This window comes from Scomber japonicus, chromosome 2 (assembly GCF_027409825.1).
Source record: "Scomber japonicus isolate fScoJap1 chromosome 2, fScoJap1.pri, whole genome shotgun sequence".
NCBI lineage: Eukaryota > Metazoa > Chordata > Actinopteri > Scombriformes > Scombridae > Scomber > Scomber japonicus.
Window position 1 is genome coordinate 31949377 of NC_070579.1, and position 25674 is coordinate 31975050.

The window sequence follows — 25674 nt, forward strand, 5'->3', positions numbered from 1 at the left end:
TTTAGAGTCTGACCGATACAGGATTTTTAGGGCCAATGCCGATATTAGGTAGTAAAAAAAAAAAAAATGTATATTGGCCGATATATTGTTTATACACACAATATATACCTAAACACACATTTTTCGCAGTGATCCGTCAAATGTGGTCATTTAACATTTGTGACAAAGATATGTAATGAAGGGAGCACCCTCGTAGCTGAGTGGTTACAGCACATGCCACATACCTGCAACCTAACCTAGTTCGAGTCCGGGAAGGGACCTTTGTTGCATGTCATACCCAGTTCTCTCTCTCCCTGTTTCCTGTCAGATGGATGCCACCAACTGTCCTACAAATGCAAAAAAAGCCTAAAAAATAATGTATATATAAAAGAGATATTGTTGGAGACCATGATATTTCACAGTTCAACAATAAACTTGTTTGTATGAAATGATGTCAGTGCACGGAAACAGTAAACATAAGTAAATATAATAAATAACATATAGAACATATTAAATAACATATTAAACCATTTTCATACTTAAGAAAAAGGATAAAATTATTAGTATTAAAAACATTGCCCATATTAAATATATATATATATATATCAGTGTAATATCGGCTGACTATAAGCTGATCAATATATCGGTCAAGCTATTGTGAAATGAAATGCAAATTCTCCAGCAAAGTGTCCATATTTTGTATTTGTGCTTGAACACAGCAACAGAGAACTTGTGAGCAAGGTCTCAAACACACTCAGAAGTACAGCAGACACAGCAGCTTACAGCTTACAGGTATACTACCTCCCCCACCTGGCAGGAGGTGCATGCGTGCGTGTGTGCGTACTTGGATCTCGCATTTGTTTCCTCAGTGCACGCACACTGGGTTGGACTTTGTTCTTTCCAGGTCTGGTTGAAATGTGTGTTTAGGCTGTGTAAACACACACACACACACACACACACACACACACACACACACACACACACACACACACACACACACACACACACACACACACACACACATTCAAAGAATCGCACAGCAGCGAGGCAACAACAGTCTACTACTGCATGACCTAGTTATGCACACAGGAAAATTAAGAGAGAGGGAGAGAGAGAGAGAGAGAGAGTGAAGACAGGACTGGAACAACATTATTTTATTGAGCCGACATGCCGCTGGAGTCTCATCAGCAGGGCTGGAATAAAAAGGCTATCAGCTATTGGTCAATCGACAGGACAACACTTTAACAGGAAGGAAGAGAAGCCTGGATATAACAGAGACGGGGAGAAGAAGAAGAAGAAGGAGAAGAGACGGATGTCGTGACTCGAGTTAGTGGGATGTGCTCTCGTGTAGCCATCGATCTGCACGACTAAGGACATCTGGAGCGCACACGCACACACACACACACACACACACACACACACACACACACACACATACATACATACATACAAAGGCACCATTGGTTTGTTCCTTCCCAGAAAAAGCTCAAACACACGCGCACACTTCCCCATTCAGCATGTCTTCTGGTCAACACACACTTAACACACACTCATTCACATTGATGCTTGTGTATGTGTGCAGCCAGTGAGACTCTGGTGTTGCTGCCAAGTAGCCATCAGGGCCCCCCCCCCCTCACCCCCTCCACACTCGCTGCCACAGTGATCCGTTACCATAGCAGCCTCTCTCTCTCTCTCTCTCTCTCTCTCTCTCTCGCTCTCTCGTTCTCTCGCTCTCTTGCTCTCTTCCCCACTCAGCTCAGAGGCAACAGTGTAGAGAGGGAAAACTGGTAAAAAAAAAAAAAGAGGGAGAGAGAGAAAAAAAAAACTGTCGCTCCTGCTACTAGAGCATCCATAAATCTGTGTGTGTGTGTGCATGTGTTATTGTGTGTGTGCGTGCACAGCTCTGCCCTCACGACAGGCTCCGGCAGAGGCAGAAAGCGACTGGGGTTTTCAACACAGCCAATGGCGCGCTTGCCTTCCGCGGCACATCGCGTGACATGGCCAATCAGAGACGCCCCCTATGAAACACACACACACACACTGACACACACACAGATGTACAAATACACACACACAGTTTGTTATTGGCAGCAGATGTCATCCTCAGCATGTGTGATGATAGAAATGAAGTAACAGAGGTGAAAATCCTCCTGCTAGGATTTTCTACCTGCGTCTCATCTTTTTCACTCACCCTCTCTCTCTCTCCCTCACTCTCTCTCTCCCTCACTCTCACTCTCTCTCTCTGTCTCCCTCTGTGTGTTTGATGTTGCCCGTGTTGAGTTTAGCCGGCCTTTCTTGTTCCCTCTTTTGTTGCAGTGTCCTGGGAGGACAGGTGTTGGACACAATCTGTCCCAATCTCTCTCTCTCTCTCTCTCTCTCTCTCCCTTGCGCACACTATCACATAGAAACACACACACACATACACACACACACACACACACACACACACACACACACACACAGCTGTCAGGCCCCTCCTGATGACCATCTGGCCACGGAGACAGGATTCTCCCCTTCACTCTTTCTTCCTCTTCTCTTGTTCTACCATCACCCTTTTTTTTCACATCCACCTCCAGCAGCTAATAAACGAGGCATTTCATCAGTTTCTCATGATATTGACGATAAGTCCGTCGCTTTGGAAGATGTCCAGTCTTTGCTTAAAGCAAAGACTGGACATCTTCCAAAGCAACGGACACGTCAGAGAAATCCACCAGCAGCAAAAAGCAAAAATGATCCAAGATCCTTGGCAGCGTCCCATCATGAGTCATTTAATGCTGAGTGTGCGCTGATACACAGTCTCCATCTGATATCGACGATTTTCTATATAAACACAACACAGCTGCACATGTGGAGTGGAGTAGGTTTACATCAGTATCACTAAAAGACACTTCACTTTCTATATTAGTGGTAAGAAGGTTCAGACAGCTTGTCTTCATTCAGCAGAGCAGACTCAACAAGCTGGATTTAGTCATTAAACATGGAATTTGAAGGGAGCTACTAAGCCAGATTTAGGGGGTGTTGGGTAAAAGTAGGGTCCTAATCAATGATAAATCCATCATCTCAGTCAGATCTAACATTAAGCACGTTGGCCACCTTGATATTGGAAAACTCCCCAACTGGCTTCCCACTACAGATTCAATGACTATTTAATTAATCCATTATTCAGTTAACAGACGATTATTCTTAATCACAATTTGACAGTTGTAGCTTCTCAAATGCTTTTACTCACTTTATAGTAAAGTCAGCATCTTCAGGTTGCTTGACCCAAATATTTGATGGCGTCACCTCTGGAATCAAGGAAATGGTTATTAGTTGCAGCTTTACCTTCCACCCATTTATGTTCTCCTGAGCACCTGTAGCTGAGACCATGCCAGTCAGAATCATTAACATGTCTAAATATGATTTGTTTTTTACACAGGTTACATGGTTAGATGAAGTATAAATTGACGTGGTTCCTTGGTCTTATTGTAAAGTAGCTGACAAACATAAGTTAGCATTCTTTTACATTTACGTCACCTGATTGACTTAACATGGATCAGTAGAGTTTATTAGACTGGAGTGCAGCTGTTAGACTGTTCAGTAAACCAAAGGTACTTTTTTTTAACTAATGCAATCAAAAGCATGCTAAACTAATCTGTTGCACATTCTCCCATCTGTATCAAACTAATTCCAGGCTCCACATTATATATTTAGAAGGAATCTACTTATTTTTCTCCTTCAGGGTTTGTTGGGTTGGTTATCCATCACAAAATGATTATATTAGCATCCTCTCTTTTTGAATATACTGCATCAATCCAAATATGATTTTAAAAACTTTGACATATTCTGATGTTTATGTATAATAAACTCTGATTGTACTCTAATTTGTAAAGGTACACCTTTACAAATTAGAGTACAATGACAAAATAAAATGTTGACACAACATAATAGTATTATATACTATATATATATATACGATATAATAGTTATAAGTATGTTTTAATTAGTGTATAATCCTGTGGAAATAAGAATCGTGTTTTTGTTATCTTAGAATGCACCATTTATATCTACAGAGGGAGTGGGTCCTCTTTCATTGAGGCCACCATGTTGCACCGCCATGTTTCTACAGTAGCCCAGAACGGACAAACCAAACACTGGCTCTAGATAGGGCATATTATGTTTTTCATGAGTTTTGCCGCCATAGTACAGAGGAGGAGGATGAGGATGAGGAGGGGGTATTTGGTTGACTGCAATCTGCAACCTTACAGCTAGAGTCCGCTAAATATTTCACACTGTCCCTTTAATAAAACACAGGAGACATCCGTATTAGACTACTTCAGAAAACAGGCCTGTGTCATATGAGGAGAATGTAGCCTCACACTCAGGACGAGGGCGATGAAGATGACGACCACGATGACTACAAGTTGAGTCGATTCAGTAGATCCGCATGATTCAAGTCAAGTGATTCACATGTCGAGCTATTTTCGGCCTATGTTTATTTAATAAATAACTCAATTTTAAAAAACAATTAAACAATCTAACATAAAATAGACAAGAGATTAAAAAACAAAAAAATCCCCCCTTACATGAAACTTGTTTATTTTCACTGAATAAGTGCATTTATGTTTCTAGTAATTCACTGTGGCATGTCTTGAGAAACCTTATTTTGAAAGTGTAAATAACTAACAAATAAAGTCAGAAGACATTTTGGGCTAAAACACACAAGAAGCTTGATTCACTGCATGTTTACAGTCAGGTACTAAACTCTAAACTAATGGAATAGTGGCTTCAGAATGTGCTAGATGACCCCACATTTGGGCTTTTAGTCTGTAACCCCATAAACTGGCTACTTAGTCCTGCTGGCTGGTTACTTGTTGACTCTTGTTGAAAATCCTGAGATAGCACATTATGTTAAAAAGAAGCTATCAGGTCAGTGTTTCTCTCACTGTGTAACACAACTCTGTAATTTCACCATCACATGCAAAAAATCTCTCACTCATCATCCTTTCACACTGTTTATTTTCTTCTGTTTCTTTCCCCCTGCTTCTCCTTCTTTGGTGTGTAGTTTTTTATTTTTTTTATTTTTTTATTCGTAGCTGCTGGCTGAGCCCATGTTGGTGAGTTAGAGAGAGAGAGAGAGAGAGAGGGAGGGGGAGGAGGAAGAAGAAGAAGGGATGGGGAGGAAGGGAGGGAGGGAGGGAAGGAGGGAGAGGGTGAGAGAGAAAGAGAGGGGGTGGATCTGTTGATTTACTAAAGACTCAAATACGACCAGTCTCCCCTCCCACACACCCACTCACACTTCCTCCCTCTCCTCATCTCTCCATTTCTCTCTCTCTCTCTGTCTCTCTCTCTCCCCCCACCCTCACCAACCCCCCCCCACTCCTGGCGTGATGGTACAGCTCCAGAAACAGGAAGGAGCCACAGCTCTATAAATAGAGAGGAGCTGCTCAGCCAGGAACCACACACACACACACACACACACACACACACAGTTTCCCCTCTCTCGTCCCCTCTTTTCTCTCTCTCTCTCTCTCTCTCTCTCTCTCTCTCTCTCTCTCTCTCTCTCTCTCTCTCTCTCTCTCTCTCTCTCTCTCTCTCTCTCTCTCTCTCTCTCTCTCTCTCTCTCTCTCTCCTCTCCTCTCTCTGTTGCTTCTCCACTCGCCCTCTTTCTTACTTGCACTTTATCTTGCAAATGTAACATAAACACACATACACACACACACACACACTGCATTATACCACACAAACACGCTGACCAGCAAACACACACGCGCAGCTCTCGACTCGGATGATAATTAGTTGTGCGCCGTTTTAACATTAATGGTGTGTAAATGTGTCCTGTTAACACACACACACTACTCCTTAGCTCACTGTTCCCCCCCCCCCCCTTTTTTTCTCTCTCTCTCTCTCCTCTCTCTCTCTCCCTCTCTCTCTCTCACACACACGCACACACACAAGGTCTCTGTTATTGAGTCGGGGGGGGGGGGGTTGGTGGATGGAGTGGGGGTATATGAGGAAGGAGAAAAAAAAAAGTGATGATTTTCTGTGGCCACTAGGTTTTTATGTCAGGTCAGCAGGTTTAAACTGCTGATGACACACACGTTCATGTGCACGCTCACACTCTTTATTTCCTACACGCGTGCACACACACACACACACACACACACATATGTATCTAAGAAAGAGCTGCAATAACACACGCCACATCAGTGTTTATTCTGCATGTGCATGTCACAAATCTGTGTGTGTGTGTGTGTGTGTGAGTCTTCTGTAAGCCAATTTAGCTTTAACTGACCTCACTAACAGACTGATATAGGCTTTTTTTAAATACTTTTGCTCAATTTTTTGGTTGCTTCCATCCAAATTTTCTTCAAATGATCTTTTTGCAGGCAGTAATATATCCAAGAGTTTTCCCCTTCTTGTAAAAGTTTTTGGACATTTCCAAAAGGAAACACTCGAAATTCCAGCTCGGCCTCGGCATGAATAAGAATACAAGTATGTCCTCTCGTGTAGTTTTTTTATTTTTTTATTTTTGGCAGAAGGATAAAGAAGTTAGACTGTCCAACAAATATAAGACCTGATGGTGGAAAAAGTAAAAAAGCTTGCTTCATTTGCAAAGCTGGAAAAGGTAAAATTGAAGGCATTGTTTAGAAGATTAGAAGTGTGTGTGTGTGTGTGTGTGTGTGTGTGTGTGTGTGTGTGTGTGTGTGTGTGTGTGTGTGTGTGTGTGTGTGTGTGTGTGTGTGTGTGTGTGTGTGTGTGTGTGTGTGTGTGTGTGTGTGTGTGTGTGTGTGTGTGTGTCAAATCAGGGGTGTACAGGCCCCTCTGTGTACAGGAGGCAGACTGGCAGGCGCTTTCTTCCACACACACACATACACACACACACACATACACACACACCCTTCTCTGGGATTGCGGCCAAATGGTTCTTTTGTTTGTTACCTTCCTCTTGTCACTTGGAGTTTTCTGTCCTTCACTCCCACAGACTCTTTGTGGTTTTTCTTTTGGTTTTTTTTGTGTGTGTGTTCTTGCCCAATGTTCAGGGGTCTGGTCCAGAACTAAACACTGTGTGTGTGTGTGTGTGTGTGTGTGTGTGTGTGTGTGTGTCTGAGGAGGTTCACAAACAAATTTCGCAGTCATCACAACAATGTGATGGTGTTAGAATACTGTAGGGGGCAGTAATGCAGGTCTCAGTAAAACACATTCATGTCTTTGCTTCACCAGTTTTTAAACGTCCTTCTAGATCTCTAGCTACCAACACGTCTTTTGGAACTTTGACCAAGTTGCAGACCCTTAAAAGTCAAGGTCTTGCTCAAGGATGCTTCAGCAGGATGGATGCCTGCTGACGTGAGCTTGAACCACCGTCCTTGAGATGAAGGACAGACTGTCTTCTGACACTCTGCTTGTTTTTCTTCATGATTTACCCTCATAATCCTCTCAGTTCCTTCCACTGTAATGACCTGAGTGCTTGTGAAATTAGAAAAAAAGACTACAGGTTAATCAACTTGCTCCACTGTCACTATAATAAAGACAGAATAAAATACCCTAAAGAAAATAGAGCATATATAAAACTATCAATAAAAGCAGCTGACAGTGATGCCATGTCTTTCCTGCCCTGTGATAAGATTTCCCATTCCCACCTTATTCACCTCTGAATCACACACCTTATATGATTGAATGCACACCCTGCTTCAGGAAACGTTCTTCCACCCCAGAAAAGAATACATCTAAATAGATCAATCCATATAATTGATATGAATAATTTGAAAAAATGATGTTTGAGCTTCATTTTGAATACTCAGACATGCAGCTGTCCTTTCCTGAACGTAGCCTTGAAAACGCATCAGTCATCAGAGACAGTTCTGAGGTCACATGTTGGAGGTCTGCTGGTGGATACATGCCAGAGCTTTTTACCACAGTCAGTCAGTCAGTCAGTCAGTCAGTCAGTCAGTCAGTCAGTCAGTCAGCACACACACGCTTATATATTAAAGACCTGTTTGATTTAATTGACTCATTTCACAGTCTAGTGGGCCAGACCAGGAACAATCAAACACACACACATACACACACACACACACACACGCACACACACACGCAAGCAAGGTACTTACTGGCCCGTAGAAGGAAATCCAATTGAAATTTTGGACAATTATGACACATCTTTGTGTGTCCAGCAGTGTGTGTGTCTGTAGGATTTGGCTGCTTCTGTGACTATATGCTGAGTCAAAGAAAAACTAATCTGCAGCTTTTATGATAATCAGATAATTGTTTTATGTCATTTTTTTCATGCAAAGACACCAAAAACATGTTAGGTCCAGCTTCTCAAATGTGACAATTTTCTAATTTTTTCTCTTTTATATAATTATAAATGGAATATTTTGGCATTTTTTTATTTTTTGGGATAAAACAAAACAGGGGGCATTTATTTTTTGACATATTATAGACTTACAGATAAATTGAGTTGCAGTCAGTTGTTCAGTCTACAGAACTTTACTACTTGAATATTCCTGGATTTATTTAGACATGCAGACACTGATTTAGTCTCTTTGAAGGAGGAGAAACTCACACATTTCCCCTTTTTCTGTGTGATAAAATGTCACAATGACTGAAATGTGAACTAAGGTGATGAGTTCACTGAACGTCGAGTTACAGCACTGTGGTCATATTGTATTGTGTAGCATGTGTGAGGCTGGGTTCAGGATCTGTACACACACCTGCAATACTTTTATGAATCAGATAAACTGATGATGAATAATCAGATATGATTACTAATGAGAGCAGGTTTGAGAAGAATGCTAAAAATAGAATGTGTGTATATATGTGTGTGTTTAACTGTGTTTGGTGAAGCAGTGTACGGGCTTGTATGGCGGTCATCATTGTGAAAAAACGAAGAAAAGAAAAGGATAGAAACGAGAGATGTTGCAGAGACATCATATTAAATGTAGTTTTTACTTTTGAGATGATACCACCACATTTTGTGTGTTTATTTGATACAACAGAACAATTATATTGTATTTTAGTGTGGTGTAGTCCTTTAATGTTGAGACTTTGGTTAGAATTTGATACGATGCTCAACCTTCAAAGAGAGAGAGAGAGAGGGAGGCGAAAGGAGAGAGAGGGAGAAGGGAGAAGAGCAGGCAGGGTGGCGGAGAGTGAGTAAGTGAGCGAGGAGAGGGAGGAGGAGGAGGAGGAAGAAGAAGGAGGATGTAGTGCACAAAGCACCAGAGCAGCAGGTTGCTATAACAACAGCACCTTAGCGGTTCCATCTCTGTCTCTCTCCTCTCCTCTCCTCTCCTCTCCCTCCCTTCTCTCTCTCTCCCTCTCTCCCTCTCTGATCACCCTCTCATCGTTTGCTCCCCGCTGTCATCTGGCGTGCTATGCCTTTCCATCAAGCCACCTATCTCCCACCCCTTCCTCCACCACCACCACCCACCACCCACCACCTCCACCTCTTCTCTTTCTTCACCATCTCTCCTCCCTCATCTTCATGTTCTGGTAGCTCCTCCACTCAAAAGGAAAAAAAAGACCATCTGCCTGACAAATAAATCCGCTCTTCCCTCCTCGTGTGTGTGTGTCTTACCTTTGTCTCTCTGTATCTTTGTCAATCTGTGTGTGTGTGTGTGTGTGTGTGTGTGTGTGTGTGTGTGTGTGTATGTGTGTTGTGGGAGCAGACAGAGGAGCAGTCAGCAGGTGTTTATGTCAAAGAATACAGAGAGAGACGCAGGAGGGGAAACAAGCAGCGCTCTCTCCTTTCTTTCTCTCTCTCTCCTGCCTTTGCTCTTTTACATCCTCTCGTCCTTTTTAAAAAAAATATATATCCTGATGCTCTTTTCCTCTCCCTCTCTCTCTCTCTCTCTCTCTCTCTCTCTCTCTCTCTCTGTCTCTGTCTCTGTCTCTGTCTCTGTCTCTGTCTCTCTCTTTCTCTCTCTCGCTTTAAAAGCACTCCAAGCTCTCCGACTCTTGATATATCTCCCTCTCTCTCTTTCCTTCCTCCCCTCACACACACACACACACACACACACACACACACACACATGTGCGAACACTTGTTTCGCTCAACTCGGTTCAGTATTTTATTGTACTCGATAGTCAAACGAGTGAAGATATTGTCAGCTCTCGTTTTATAGCGTGCTGCAGGTATATTTGCTGTAATTCAGGGGTGTAATTAGGTCGGTAATTGTGTTTAAAAAAAGCAACAAATGATTAATTAGCAACAGTTAATATAGAGCGTTTGGTAGCAGCTCGCATTCGTGTCAGTCATCCTGTCATGTTCCCTCAGGCTCTATGACATGCTGACTCATACTGTACTGAACATACTGAACCACCGTCCATCTCTCTCTTTCTGCCTGCTTCTATTCATCTTTTTCCTTTGTTTTTGTCTCTATGTTCAGGATTTTATCCAGAAGGTTAAATTGATAATGTTTTTGTTTTATTTAAGTGGGTGTCTGTGTGTGTGTGTGTGTGTGTGTGTGTGTGTAAAATGTCCTGTGTGTGTGTGAACGTGCATGTGTGGGCGGGTGCTATAGTTCACACCACCTGGATAATTATGGGAGTTTTTATAGGTGGGCTTTGAAAGGCGAGTCTGTTATTATCAACATGAGTCACTGGCATTTAGGGAAAGCCTGTACCACACACACACACACACACACACACATGCACGCACACACATCAGAATACACACACAAAACCAAACCGGCACACAGGAGACCTGAATTATTTAAAACCATTGATTGCAGGACCACACACACAAACACACACACGTGTACACACATGTACACACAGTGTTGATGAAGCTGTGTCGTGACAGTGGAGACGTGTGTTTTCCTGTGTTTTTCTCAGTTGTTCCTCTAATGGCTACACCGGCATAAGAGTTCAAGCCACACACACGGCGTACAATAGTTTTGGCTGTCAATACTAATAGTGTTTATCATGCCATAAAGATAATTAGGCTGACTGTCAGTCACAGCAAAGAACAGACACAACCCCACCCCACACATATTCTTACACACACTCACACACCAGCAAAACCAAGAAAATGGAGAAAGGATGATTTTTGTATTCTGTGTGTGTATGTATGTATGTGTGTGTGTGTGTGTGTGTGTGTGTGTGTGTGTGTGTGTGTGTGTGTGTCGGCAAGCTTGAGTGGGTCCACCTCAGGGTCAGAATACAATCTGAATATATTTTGTCTGTCGTTCCATCTGAATAACAAAGAGCTAGACATGCATTTGCACACATATGTATCGGTGGTGCGTGTGTGTGTGTGTCTGTGTGTGTGTGTGTGTGTGTGTGTGTGTGTGTGTGTGTGTGTTTTTGACTCTTTCACATGTGACAGCTGAGAGCATAAATTTCACAAAATATTTGACTGCATCTCAGCTTCTTATACAGAAGACTGTTTGAAGTGTAGATGTGCAGGATAGACCTACTCTATGCACCATTTTTATTTTATCTATGTGTTTTCATTAATTAGAATTCAGAATTTGAACCCATCTTTTTTTGCAATTTTGAACTGTTTTATGTCCCTTTGCTTCATTTAGAAAGTTTGAAACTATTCAAAGCTCTTATTATTTGACAGATGCTATTGTAGAATATGTTACATTGAGGATTTCTTTAGAATTTAAGAAGAAAAGGTTAAAAAACAGGTCTTCATCCATCATATATATATATGTAAAAGAACAAGATCAAACAATAGCTTTATACCTTTACCACAGATTTTATGGCAAAGATCATTTTTGTATACAACTTTGGGTCTGAGTACAACATTTGTAACATGGTAGCCTTTCATAAATAAGGTCACTGCTTCCATTCCCTCATTTTAATATAATTTACTGTGTCTCTGCCAACTTCATTAGGGATCAAAATTAATAAATTAAGTGTGAAATTGAGATTGAGTTTAATAAATTGCACTGAAGCTGTAGAAGTGTATGTGCTTCACCCCATTTCGTCCCATTTTAGTTATTGCCGGTTCCCAGTGTTTACCTGAATCCTTAGCAGCCAGCTCCCTTGCTATCGTCAGCAGATCAGTAGGGAGTACTATGTGCCTCCTTTGATGTCTGATGTCACATTTTATGCTTAAGGATAAATAAATTAGGAATTTGTGGTGAGAATGCACCAATCTGATATGTTGGATTAGGTATCAACCCTGATGTGTCTGATCCAAACTAAATATTTCTTTGTCGATGTCATTATAAAAATCAGTGCTTCTATCAGTTACGTTTATATTGTTACGGTAATGTTTTAGCGCCACGGCAATCCCTGATTCATGAAACCTTCATTGAATATACGCCAACGATTTCCACATTGTGAGGTACACGGATTTCAAGTTTTTGAAATACCCGAAATCCTGATATCGGGTAGCAGAATCAGTAGAGTTTGATCCCTATCCTGTAAGATCCCTAGATCTTACTCTGCTCCTTGCTCCTTTTCCTGTTTGCTGTCCCTCCATACCTCCCCTCCCTTCCTCTCCCACCCAGGTCTATGATAGTGATTACCTTAACTGCCGGCCAGCGTTTGTTAGCACCCTGTCGTTATCTCGTCTGTGCCACAGCAGAGGCACTAAGACTATTAACATAAGCGGACTGTGCGGTGGCTGCCTACAAGTAAGGCTAAGAACGAGGTGGGGATTTGGATGGAGCAGCTTATCCAGGCGTTGGTCGATGTTAGTGATGGAGGGGGGGAATACTACAGATGGAACGAGTTGTTCTTTCGCAAAAACAAAAACCTGGTGAGGCTGAGAACGTTCTTGGAGAGAGGGTTGATACTCTTCTCATTGCTTTAGTCCATCTTTTAACTTTTTGTTTTAGAAAGTGTGCACAGTGGACAAGATATACTCCATGTGAGAAATCAGTAGTGTGATGATTATTTCAGACGTATTGAATCAAAACTGAAAGAACAATTGATTTGTCTCTGTGATATTTTAAATTTCAACACACCTCTTGCCTTCTCGTGACAGTTCTTGATGTGTAGAAAAAGGAATCCACCTGTTGCCTGATTGATTTGGTGTCTGATGTTGTTTTCATTGTCCTGAAGACTTCATAAAGTTTTTCTTACATCGCTAACATGTCCCATCTTCACAGGCCTAACCCGATCTCTTTTTCTTTACTGTTACAGCTCCAGGAGACTGTGAAGAGGAAACTGGACAGCGCAAGGTCGCCCCTCAATGGAGACCAGAACGGTATCTGTGATAAAGGCAGCTACTCACCGACAACCAAACGGGTGCGGAAAGAGGGCTCTGGTGGTTTGGACTCACTAACAGGCCTCCCCAACAACAACAATAACAACAATGTTCCACCCATTTCTCCACTGCATCACCAAATGGACATTAAGCCCTTGCTCGTAGGGCCGAACACTTCCACCGGAAACACTACAAACAGCAACGGCAACCACGTAGGCCGGGCGTCAGATGAGCTGGGGAAAAATGGTGGCAGCCATCTTCCAGACATTAAGTTGAACGGCCCAATGGACTTGGAGGATAGCTTCGGCCTCCTCAAAGACCTAAAACAGGAGCCTCTAGATGACGCAGGTGGGATGGAGTCGTCCGATCCCCAGTCTCTGTCCAATCAGAACAAGCTGTTCTCCGACATCAACCTCAATGACCAAGAGTGGCAGGAGCTGATCGACGAGCTGGCCAACACCGTGCCAGAGGACGACATGCACGACCTCTTCAACGAGGACTTTGAGGACAAGAAAGAGGCTGAGTTCGGCAGGCCGGCGAACAATCAGACACCAGGCCCGCAGGAAGCAGCCGGGAATACGACGGCAAGTGGAGGGGGGGCGGCACCAGCAGCGGCCCTGCCTCCTCCTCCTTCTCAGCCTCCACAGGGGGGCCCACAGGTTCCCATGGGTTCACCACAGGTCAGTAGCCAGAGGGTCAACATGAAGTTGGATGGAGGGGTATTTAACCTGTATCATTCAGTAACTTATCGATACATATGAGATGTTTGTCTTTCTGTTTTCTCCAAAGGTATAATTACACTATATTTGATTGAGTGGGCCTCATTTTAGAGTACCATGTTTATCAGATAGACACACAATAGATTAACATGTTGCAGCAACCAATGGTGAACAATTTATAAACTGCATTTACAGCACAAATTGCAGTTGATGATCCATTCCTCATTAAAGGGTTCCATGTAGGTAATGAGTAGACTATATTTTATTTTATTTTTTAGTATAAGTTCTGCTTATTGATTCCTTTTCTTTAAGAATCAGACAGTTTGAATATAAGGATATGAACTGATTTGATTTTGTGTCCTTCAGTTAACAGTTTATAAGATCCTGAAACATGATTGCAACTATAAATTATATGTGCAGAAACAAGAAACATAATGTTTACAGGCTGTATTTGGGTTATGTCAGCTAGATGTGAGGTATTTCAGTATGAGACAGATGAAACTAAAAAACAGTCCCTAAACTCACGATGAGAGCTTCATTAACATGATAAATGTTTTGAGTAATGCAGGTTATTTTTTTAGTAATATGTTGTAAAGGTGAAAAGCTAGTTAAAGTTAAACTGGTCATGTTTTAAACTGTTTTTAAACTTGGAGAGCAAGGCTCATAGTTTCCCCTGCCTGAGAACTTCTTGACTAGAACTCTTTGAAGTAAAGCAAATGAGCACATTTCCTAAAATGCTGAACTATCTCTTTAAGAGTTCATATTACAAGAGTCTTACAGGATTTGTCATATTTTGACTCCTCTTCTCAGGTCCGACCATCATCGTCAGGCCCTCAGTTTGCCACCACTGCCAATGGAACGCCTCCTCAGCAACCTTTGCAGCAGTCTCCAGCCGTTGCCATGGCATCAGGTTCCCCATTACACAATTGTGTGGCTCGCTCTCCTCAGACCCCAACCCAGGCTCAGACACAAGCAGTCTCCAGGCCTGGGAATGGATACATGATGAACCCAGGCCCGGGTGTTAGTCAAGCGGGCACGGGACCCACAGCAGCTGGGGTTCCCCCTGGAGGTCAGCCTGTAGGACCAGTAACGCCTGAACTTTCTCCAGCAGAGCAACTAAAAGCGATGGCCGCTCAGCAACGTGCTAAACTGCTGCAGCAGAAGCAGCAGCAACAAGCAGCTAACTGGTCCCCAGCAGGCCCTCCAACCAGTCCCTATAACTCTGGTCACTTTAACCAGGAGAAACCCAACAGCCCCATGATGTACCCACCACAAGCCTTTAACACACCACAGGGCCCTCTAGTGGCTGGCATGGCCCCCAACAACGGGCCCAAAGCCCCCATGAACAACTACCTCCCTCACAACCACATGGGCATGATGGGCCAGCAGCAGCCAAACAGCATCAGCCAGAACGCCCTGTCCAAGCAGCAGCAGCAACAGCAGCAGCAGACGGCAGCCATGTTGTCCTATAACAACACCAAACCGCTGAGTCACTTCAGTGGCAGCGGGGTGGATCACATAGGCCAGAGGATGACCCCACCCATGGGAGGAAACAGTCAGGTCAAGAACCCTATGATGCCTCCCTACATGGGTGGTGGGGGAGGTGGGGGCCAGGGAGCGGGACCCGGGCAGACCCAAGGGCCTATCCCGGGGCAGACGGCCCACCTGAGCGAGGAGCAGAAGAGGATGTTGCTGATGAAGCAGAAAGTATTGAACCAGAACATGCCCTACAGCACCATGCAGCCTCACGGGCAGGTAAGAGAACCTTTTAATGCTCTCCGTTACAAATTTTAATCAGGTCGGCTCAGCAATGAGTCTGTGCTGAAGCGTAATCAGCGCTCACACCAGACCTTCAGCGCTGTTCCAGGAAGAAGGTCTGCTTCTCCGCGGTTAGTCCTTGAGCTTAAATTCCAGCATCATTCCTACACTGAGCAGCTACTGTGGAGATGAGTACCATGTTTAAAGGTTGTCATGACCTTGGGAGGAGAACAAAACCTCCTACAATCTTTTGCTTGTGAGTCCTTGAGGAGCAATATTCAGATGCTACTTAATACTTCTATAACATTGACACATAACTACAGATAAAATGGGCCAATGGCAACTGTTCAGAACCTTAAAAAAAAGGCAGCTAAGCTTTTTTTAAACAGTTGACCGAGAGAGATTACAGAACATGAATCGCTGTTTTATAAAATCTTCCAGAGGTGCAGTCAGGGGAAGGTAAAATGGCGGTAGTTGCCCCAGCAACAAGCCGGGGCTGGGAATAGGCATAGGAAAATGGCCTGTCGAGAGTGTATTGATGCCTCTGCAACACTAGCAGCACTGATAGCCCCCCCCCCCCCTCCCCCCGATACACAAGCGCATGCACAGCACACGCCAAACACCAAAGCTAAACGGCTCCTTAGCTCATATCCCCAATCTGTCACAGCTGACTGATGGCTGAGATTGGAGCTGCTAAGCCATGCTAGCCGCTGTCATTACCACAAGCCCACCTCGGGCAGTTTGTTTCCCCCGAAGCCCTGGCGACAAAGTGCGGCCCACTCTGCGAACGCTCTGGCGCTTCAGCTCAGGTGTCAGGTGTCCTTAATAATTCGGTGGACAAGGGGACATTAAGGAAGTTTGGTTGGACTATACCTTTAATAAACACCCGCATGAGTGAGGGTTCACACCAGTGCGGTTCTTCTTCTCACAATGTCGCTCATTATCTCAGCGACGTTGTACTATCACCAGGAGAAAGTGTGTGTGTGTGTGTGTGTGTACATCTTAATGTTGCATGTGTCGATGTGTCTTTTTCTCTCCTTCTCTCTCACTCTGCCTCCCTCGTGTTGATGATATAGCCTCAGTCAGTCAGTCACCTCCTCCTCCTCCTCCTCCTCCTCCTCCTCTTCCCCTCTGGTGATCTCTGCATCTCCTGTCCTGCTCCTCCCCCCTCCTTCCTCCTTCCCTCTCTCTCTCTCTTTTCTCTCTCTGTCTTTCTCTCCCTGCCAGAGACACTCAGCACCAATAAAGGAGCAGATTTATTAATATGGGGCCTTTGTGGCTGCTGCCTGGAGGGCTGTGTGTTTGTGTGTGTGCGGGGGTACGTGCACATGTATGTTTGTGTGTGTTTCATAGATTTAGAGGGGTGGTAGTGGTGGTGGTGGGGCGGGGGGAGTCAGAGAGATTTATTTGAATGAGTAGAGGAGAATTGGAGAGCGGGAAAGAGAGAGGAGAGCGATGTGCAGAGAAGAAAAAGAAGGACTTATAGGAGAAAGGCAAATGCAGAAAGAGATTTATTGTGGAGTGAAGATGGAGCATATTAAAAAGAGAGAGGAGGGCTCGGAAAGAGAAAAAATAAGTGAGCGGTGCAGAACAGAGTGTCTTGAAATGCAAAATACTCACTATTCTAACTGCATCTTGCACGCTGGTAATGACTCTCTAATTATTAAATAAGTACATTTATGCGTAGTGAATAGTCACTAAGGTCCCAAATAACATTAGGAGACAAACAATAAAAGAAATTAAAAATACAACGATGATAAAGACGCTCTGCTCTGTTTTCAAATCATTTGTCATCACTACTGGCTTTGTTTTTTTACTGATCATAAATTAGGGTGTAAGTGGGTGCAGATGAGCTTTAGATGAACAGTTACAGGATGCAGACTCCTAGATGTGACACTTTAAAGGGTAAGTCCACACATTTTACACATGAAGATCAGTTTACAGGGTCATGTGCAGCACTACTCAGTCAGTTGTATAATGAAAGCTGGAGACACAGTGTCCTAACAGCAAGCGACAGTCAGTGCAGTTGCATTGTGTAATATCGGACGCTCTCTGTCCACACCAAATCTGTTATGTATCAGTTGTGCAGTCCAGGTCAGAATGGAGACCACTCAAGTAAAAGACAGATAATAACCTGCTATTTTTGTGTGTTTGTACTTTTTTAAACAGAAAACACACATTTTATATTTATATGGTGTTTCTTGGGATGTAAATCACCCCACAGCCTACAGCCAGCTGCCACCTCACTTAGGTTTTTGTAGTGAAATGAGGAGGTATTGTATAGATAACTCCTCATTCTACTAAATGAATCAGCTGTTCCTCTGCCATGACACCATATCCTACAGTGCTTTAAACACAAGCAACAGGAAGTTAAAAAGACAAAATAAATTGAAAACGTGACAATGTCTTAATGATGTCATCAGCATTACCTTTGCTTTTTAATGAAGAGGGAGTGTAAAGTTGTATATAACAAATTGCATTATGGGAAGTGTAGTATCCAGTGTTTTTGGAGTTTGACCATGCAAGAGACAGGATATCGGTATGAATAAAGGCAACATGTTTTACAGGTGTCTCCAAAATCTCCAAACATTAATAAGCAATAGTTCAAAATGACTGAATTACCCTTTTAAATGGAAAAGCATTTTAACTCTGAACTAACTCCATTACAGTCATTGTCACAGAGGTGGGTCATATTAGACTTAATGACAATCCACAATATGTTTCAGCTATCAAAGAGGTCTGGCTATCAGCTCTTTAAGAAGTTTCAAACCATCTGTGCCCAAATTGTAGGCGCATCGGAAACAAAGCTGCAAAATTCTTCAGTATGTTAAAGAGAGAGTGATTAAAAAATAATAACAGCAAGCCAAATATAACAACTAAGGAGACTGAAATGAAAAAAACATGCATCTCAGGGAAAGAGTGATGAAGAAGAGGGTCTTTTTTACCCCCTGTATTGGATCTGTAATTGCTTGATCCAAACAGACATACTGTAATTATTGCCCTTAGATGTATTCAACAGTGTTCCTGCTTCACAGCTAGCATCAGCTTTACCAAAGGTACCATTAACAGCACTTCCAAGCACTCAACACAATAGATTTCTAACAGTTTAATAACATTTCATCTCTTTCTGCCAAACCTGTTAGCCTGTTGGTGTCTTTACATCATACTAGCTGTAATACAAGCTGTATGTGCTTTGATTCAGCATTAGCGTATGTGTATATTAATCTTTGGCTTTGTGTACAGGTGGTGCTTAAACATCACTCTGTCTCTCTGCTCCGTCCTGCCTCCCTCTCTGTTTCTGTGTGTGTGTGTGTGTGTGTTAGTGTGTGTGTGTATGTGTGCAGGCTAATCCAGTTAGTAGCTGCTCGGGGAAACTTCAGCCTCGCTCCTCAAAAGCTCGTTAGTCAGGCTTTAATTGTCGCTCTCCCTCGCTTTGCATATCGCCATGACGCTAATTTATGCCCGTCGCGGTGACCGTCGCCACGGTGCTGGATGTCTCAGTGGAAGCAGCAAGTGGGGGGGGGAGTAAAGGAGTGTGTGTGTGTGGCTTGTAGCGTGCAGTGTGCGTGCAGCTGTATGAAGCCAGCAGCGTGGGGGTCTCAGTGGTTATCTGAATGATGATGAGAGTAGAATGGATTGACAGGTGTCGGCCTCAGTGGAGAGCTGCTGGTGTCATCCTGATAAATTGGATGGTTTGAATGTCTGTACGTGTAAACGAGGTGAATGAGTCCGTGTGTGTGTGTGTGTGTGTGTGTGTGTGTGTGTATGTGTACGTATGCTTGTAGGAGATCACAGTGTCACACACACTGACTGCAGTGCACGAAGGAACCGGCGCCGGTGCTAATAGCCCTGTGAGTCACGACACCAGCCCCCTCACACATGTACACACACACACACACACACTTAACAAATAAACAGGATCTGAAAAACACCCACAGGCATGCTCTCTCTGCTGAAGCCCTTCCTGCTCACTCTACCTTCTCCACCCCTCTTTCCAGAGGTAAAGCCTCTCACATCACCACTCTCTTTGTCCTGTTTTTCCTTCTCTCTCTCTTTCTCTCTCTCTCCATCTTCTTCTGTTAAGAACTCTGACCTGCACCAGGTCTCACGGCTGGCGCACACACACACACACACACACACAGATTCCCATAGGGTGTCTCACATGCTAGAACCCAACCAATAAAATGCCTGGGCTGATATTATTGGCTGATTTTAGTTTATAAAAGATAAATTAGTATTACAGAAACAGACTGTCTCTAACTTTTAAACATTAAAATCAGTGTTAGAACATAAGAATAAATGTTATATCCAATACGGTACAATCTGTCAGCATTTTCAGTGTAAAAGCACACAACAAATAGTGAAATATTTGTTGTTGCCTGATCAGTAAACCAAGCAATCGTTCTTCTTAACGCAGAGCGGAGGTATTTAGTAATCTGTGTTGATGGTGGTACTAAACCAAAGTCATGTGTAGAAGGGTTTTTGGATTCAGCACACGAAATTGTTGGAAAGGTGAGGCTGTTTGCTTGCTTTTTTTCCTTTTTTTAACCCAAGTGCCTTTAGGCTGGAGATGTACTCGCTTTTTTAACCACGCATTCGTGTAGACGAGCAGCTGCGTCATAAACTTAATTGTTGACATTCTTGCCTGTGTACTTAATGTGTTACTGGAGGATCCCACTAGAGGATATAAATAGAATAGAACTAAAATCTGCCAAAAAAAACCCCACAATTTAAAAAAAATAAATAAACATGGTAGTACTCGAGGAGGTTAGTATTTTGTTAATTCAAGCATATTTGTCACTGTGCAACAGCAGTGACACATCGTATGTCTATTAACTTCAAAACTTTCCCTGACCCCTGACCTCTGATACATCGCCATACTGCCCCCACACTACCCCTACACAGCTTTCGATATGAAATGCATCTTGTGGACTCGTCATGTTCATTTCTAAGGACGTCCAGGACCAATGCTCCAAATGGACGTAAGGATACACAAGGCAGCCATTATGAACACTAACATAGTAGTTAAAAGCAAGTATATCTCCAGTCTTACAGTTACATTAGCAGATAGTAAGACTATTTTAATGTTCTTTCACTTGTAGTTGTTATTCGTAATTTTCAGTTCAGTTCAATGCAGTTTAAACTGTAGTTCTATTTGCAATCAGTGTTATAATGTGTGGCAATTCGGTTATTAACACAGCAACTGGTTTTGCTCTTTTTATAGTATGTGTTAAAAATGAGAAAATTAATTTTGATTTAATTTAGAAATGTAAGAAAAAAATGAAAAGATTTGATATGTTGGTGTTAAAAATCAACTGATTTGAAATGCAGATATCTTAAATATTGCCTCAAATATCCAAATATGTCCATTACAAACCGTGAAGGTGAAGGATGGAGGGAAGGAGTAAAGAGGGGGGACAGCACAGCTCCAGACCAGGTAATTTCTCTCCCTATTCTCCCTCCATCTATCCCCCAGGAGGAGGAGATATTACCCTCACTCACATACACACACTTCATCTCTTTCTCTCTCCATCTGAGTCGCACACAAGTGAATACTGCTCACTCCCTCACTCCTCCATCCCTCTCTCTCTCTTTCTCTCAGGCACACGTGTCATTGGGGGAGGAGGGGAAGGAGGGGAGGGAGAGTTGGATTGGTTATGAAGGGGTGCTCAGGTGGAGTGGGGAGGTGCAGGGTGGAGACTGCTGTGGTGTGTATTTGCTCTCTGTGTCTCCCTGTCTTCTGAGACACCTTCTGTTAAGACAAACAGCTCTCTCTGTGTCTCTGTGCTCCCGCTCTCCATTTTTTTCCCTCCATATCTGCTCTCCTCTCTCATCCTTCTTCCCTCCTTCTCTTCCTCCTTAACTACTCTGCCTCTCCTGTGCTTAGAGGGAGCTGTTAGTACCGAGCTCCACTTCACTACTCAATAATCAATCTGTGTGTGTGTGTGTCGTTGCTTCTGGATGCCTCTGATACACGAGCGTGTACAAATGTGTGATTTAAGACTGTGTGTGTGTGTGTGTGATGTATTGTTGTGTGTGTAACAATATAAACATGTATGATAGTGAGTGTATTACGCAAATGCTTCTACATATAAGATACGAGTGTGTGCTTACATATCTGTGTGTGTGTGTCTGAGGAGCATCGGCAGCAGTGGGAGAGAAAACGATTCCCAGGCTCCCATGATCCAACCCCCCCCCCCCCCCCAACACACACACACACACACACACACACCCCACATCACTACACAAACACACTCACACTCACACACACACCCCACCAAAACTGTTTACTCTGGCACTGTGGAGCGAAGCAAACACACTGAGACCATCTCCACCCATAGGACACGCCCTCGGGGTGTGGACACAGCCTGTCCTCAAAAAAAAAAAAAAAAACGACAGCAGAGGTCTAAAATGTTTACACCATCTAACAGCCGTAGTAATTCTGACTGGGGGGGGAAGTGACATGCTTCAGATGACGTCAGAGTAAGGTAACTTGATGAGATGATTTTTGCCTCGTGAGGAAGAGGCGGCTTGGGTGGATGGTTAGATGTTTAGATGGCAGATGGACGCCCACCTAGAGTCGGGTTCCGCTTCACGTTAAAGGGGAGATTTTCCTCACCACTCTTGCCAAGCGCTGCTCATGGTGGGAATGTTGGCTCAAACATCAAGAGTACAGTCTAGACTTACTCTATGTGAAAAGAGCCCTGACATCACTTCTGTTGTGATTTAGTGCTATATGAATAATTGACTTGACTTGATGGTTAGATGGCGAAAAAAGTGGACTTTGCTGCATGAGTCCACTGTTCACTTCCTGCCTCCAACCACAAGCATCCAACTGCAAGTCAGGACATTCTTTAAAAACTGTAATGTCGTGGTGTTTACTGTTGCCATGACAATGAAGGTTGTAGCTTTAAGGCAGTATAAATGACTTTTTAAGTGATCATTTGAACCTAAGCCATGATCTTTCCTTGACCCTAAACCTAACCTGACCTTAACCACAGAGTCCATCATAAAACATCATTATTTTTTAACATTGACCTGTAGTTCTGGAGAGCAGTATATTATGTTCCTTTGAGTCGTTCTGGAGGTTATTTGGTCGTTCTTACTGCAGCCCCTAGATAGCATAAAGGTAACTTTAGGTCATTTTTTGCCAGCCTTAATTATGATGATTTTTTGGATTACAATGTTTAATACTCACCTCTACTAACAGGCTGCTTTTTTCAAACAAATCTCACTGTATCGTTGTGCATTCATTAGGCCCGACTGATACTGGATTTTCAGAACCAATGCCGATACTGAGTACTGTGTGTGTGTGTGTGTGTGTGTGTGTTTGTGTTCCCTCTCCAATATGAACCTAACCAACATGTAATGTTGACCTGGAAGCCTCACTGTGGAGGAAACCAGTCATGACACAATGTGTGTTCAGGCACACGGTGTCTGAGTGTATGTGTGTGTGTGATTATACGTGCATATGTAGAGGAGCAACCACAGTCAAGTGTGTGTGTGTGTGTGTGTGTGTGTGTGTGCGTGCGTGTGTGCGTGCATGGGGGGTGGGAGGAGGGGGGGTGGGGGTGGGGTTGCGTGTGTGTTTGTGTGTAGCATTCTTATGCTGTGTCTGTGGGCCAAATGGAGGGAGGAAGGGAGATGCAGTCAGAAGGCTGCATACTAAACAGACTGCTGTCACCCCGCCAGCACCTCGCACGCACACACACCACACACACACACACACACACACACACACACACACACACACACACAGAAACATAAACGCATGCTTGGTTGCTCTACCTCTTATATACACACTCACAAACAGTCCACACACACATACAACATGAGCACATGCACACACTCTCCCCATGCCAGCTCAAACTTTGGCTGCCTTACTCGGCTGCCGGTTGCCATGGAAACCATTGCCCACAGCACCTTGCAGCCCAAATCAATGGCAGCTCCAAGACAAGGGTAGGCAGGGGTAGCGTGCGTGTGTGTGTGTGTTTGTGTGTGTGTGTGCGTGCGTGCATATACGCGACAGCCTGTCTCTGTTTAAACGTTCCAGCCTATAAGCAGGTTGCACTTGTGTATAGTTTAGTGATAAATATGGCGTGAGGCTCAGCTACAGATTGCATTAATACCGCACTATCAATGTTGTACAAATTGGATATGATCCTGGAATAAACAGAATATTATTTATTTATTTATTTGGACATGTTGAAGGAGACGGAGAGGAAAACTATGTAGCTGTGAGCTATTAGAAAGTGTGTGAGGTCACTCCTTTTAATTTAGAGTAATTATGCGTTTGTCCCAACTTGCTAATCACCTTGTTTGTGTCGATGGCTCTAAATGTGGCCACCATGCCAAGTAACACACACACACACACACACACACACGCACACAAACACACAAAGACAAACGCGAGGGACGACACAGATGTGACCCCGCCCTTGTCCCCAAAATGCACTCCATCCTCCCCATCTGCTCAGTCAGATGCTAACACACGCACACACACACATACGCTGCCACTTACCATTAACACCACTCACCGCTGTTTAGTGACACGCTCCAGCAGGTATACGCACACACACACACTCACACACTCTCACACACATAAAAGCAACACAGTCTTGTAAAGTCGTACGGTTCACCCACGTGTGTCTGTCGGAGCGTTTGCATTCGCATGCCAGCCCTTCCTCTCAACCCCCCCTCACCCTGCCTCCCCCTTACCCCATCCCGCACGTCTATCACTCCTCACTCCACTGTGTGGGCTGAAAGAAGGAGAAAGAAAACGGAAGAGGGAAAACAGAGAGAGAGAGAGAGAGAGAGAGAGAGAAAGAAAGGAGAAGGCAGACAGAGGGGGAGTGCAGGACAGGGGGGAGGTGCAGCTCTTTGAGGATTAGATTGAGAATTTTGACTCTGTCTTACAGAGGAGGAAAGAGGAGGTGGAGGTGGAGGTGGTGATGGTGGAGGTGGAGGAGGAGGAGGGTGTGTGTGGGGGGATCGACTCCTCGGAGCAATTTACCTCAAACGGCTCCGACACAGCTAATCCGCTCTTAAAGGAGCCTAATCCAACAGTCTTGTACCTGATACCGAGAAAAGAGAGAAAGGAGAGTGGCAGGAGGAAGACAGGAAAACTGAGAGAAAGAGGAGAGAGAGAAAGAGGAGAGAGAGAGAGACTGTGTGTGTACTCCAACTAAATTAAACATACCTCATTCACACAGGCAAAATGGTAAATTTGCAATGAAAAAAAGAAATGCACCACAATAAACACACTCATCTGCAGTTCAACAGTCAGTGGTAGGTTTAAAAAAAAAAATATTCTACCTAACCCTAACCCTAACCCTTGTTTTGAGGAGTTTGGAAGTCACACCTGCCACAGAATATAAGATTTTCTGTCTGGCATGAAGATCATTAAACAGACTCGAGGTTATTCTTAACCAATTTTGATTTTATAAACTATTTTTTTCTTTTCTTGTGGGCTTTAAATTCTGGAGCAGAAAGTGACAGGTACAGTGTTTACAGTCGTGAAAATAAGATGATTAATGCGGTACTGAGTAATACAACGGCAAGTATCAATGACGCCATCCCTTTCCATTGAAGAAAAAAATAAAACTACAAAAAAAGCTACAAAACAAAAGCTGCACACAAGGCAACTGTGTTTGTACAGAAACACAAAGGCAATACAGAGTGTTTTACTTAAGGCCAACAAATGCATTAAAACAATACAAAACTAAATAAGTTCAATTAAGATAGAATCAACCACAATAAGTCTGTCATGCTGCCGTCTACAGTCACATGCTAAAAAATGCCAAAACTAAAGGAAGAACGTGGCGCTTTTTGCCAGTTTGATATGCACTGTTTTGGGTTAGAAATAGTTTCCGTGTTTTGTATGTTTAAGAAAACATTATCACTATTGTTTTTAATAAATACACATTACTAAAAACTAAAGCATATCCTACATGTCAAGTTTCATGTTTTACCTTTAGAAAGACTGTAGACGGTCTGCTAGAAACACAGAGCGAGGCGCAGTACGGCTAACGTTAGCTATCTTAGCTAAACTATGCTAACAGGGCAGGT

At 43.4% G+C, this 25674-nt stretch overlaps 1 protein-coding gene across 1 annotated transcript in view; it reads left to right on the forward strand.

The window, feature by feature from the left end:
- Positions 1 to 25674, forward strand: part of maml3 (mastermind-like transcriptional coactivator 3) — a 108006-nt gene that overhangs the window by 38448 nt on the left and 43884 nt on the right. Inside the window, exons 2-3 of the mRNA XM_053340260.1 lie at positions 13066 to 13809; positions 14659 to 15603. Of these exons, the coding sequence (XP_053196235.1) occupies positions 13066 to 13809; positions 14659 to 15603 (1689 nt within the window). The remainder of the gene's footprint in view (positions 1 to 13065; positions 13810 to 14658; positions 15604 to 25674) is intronic.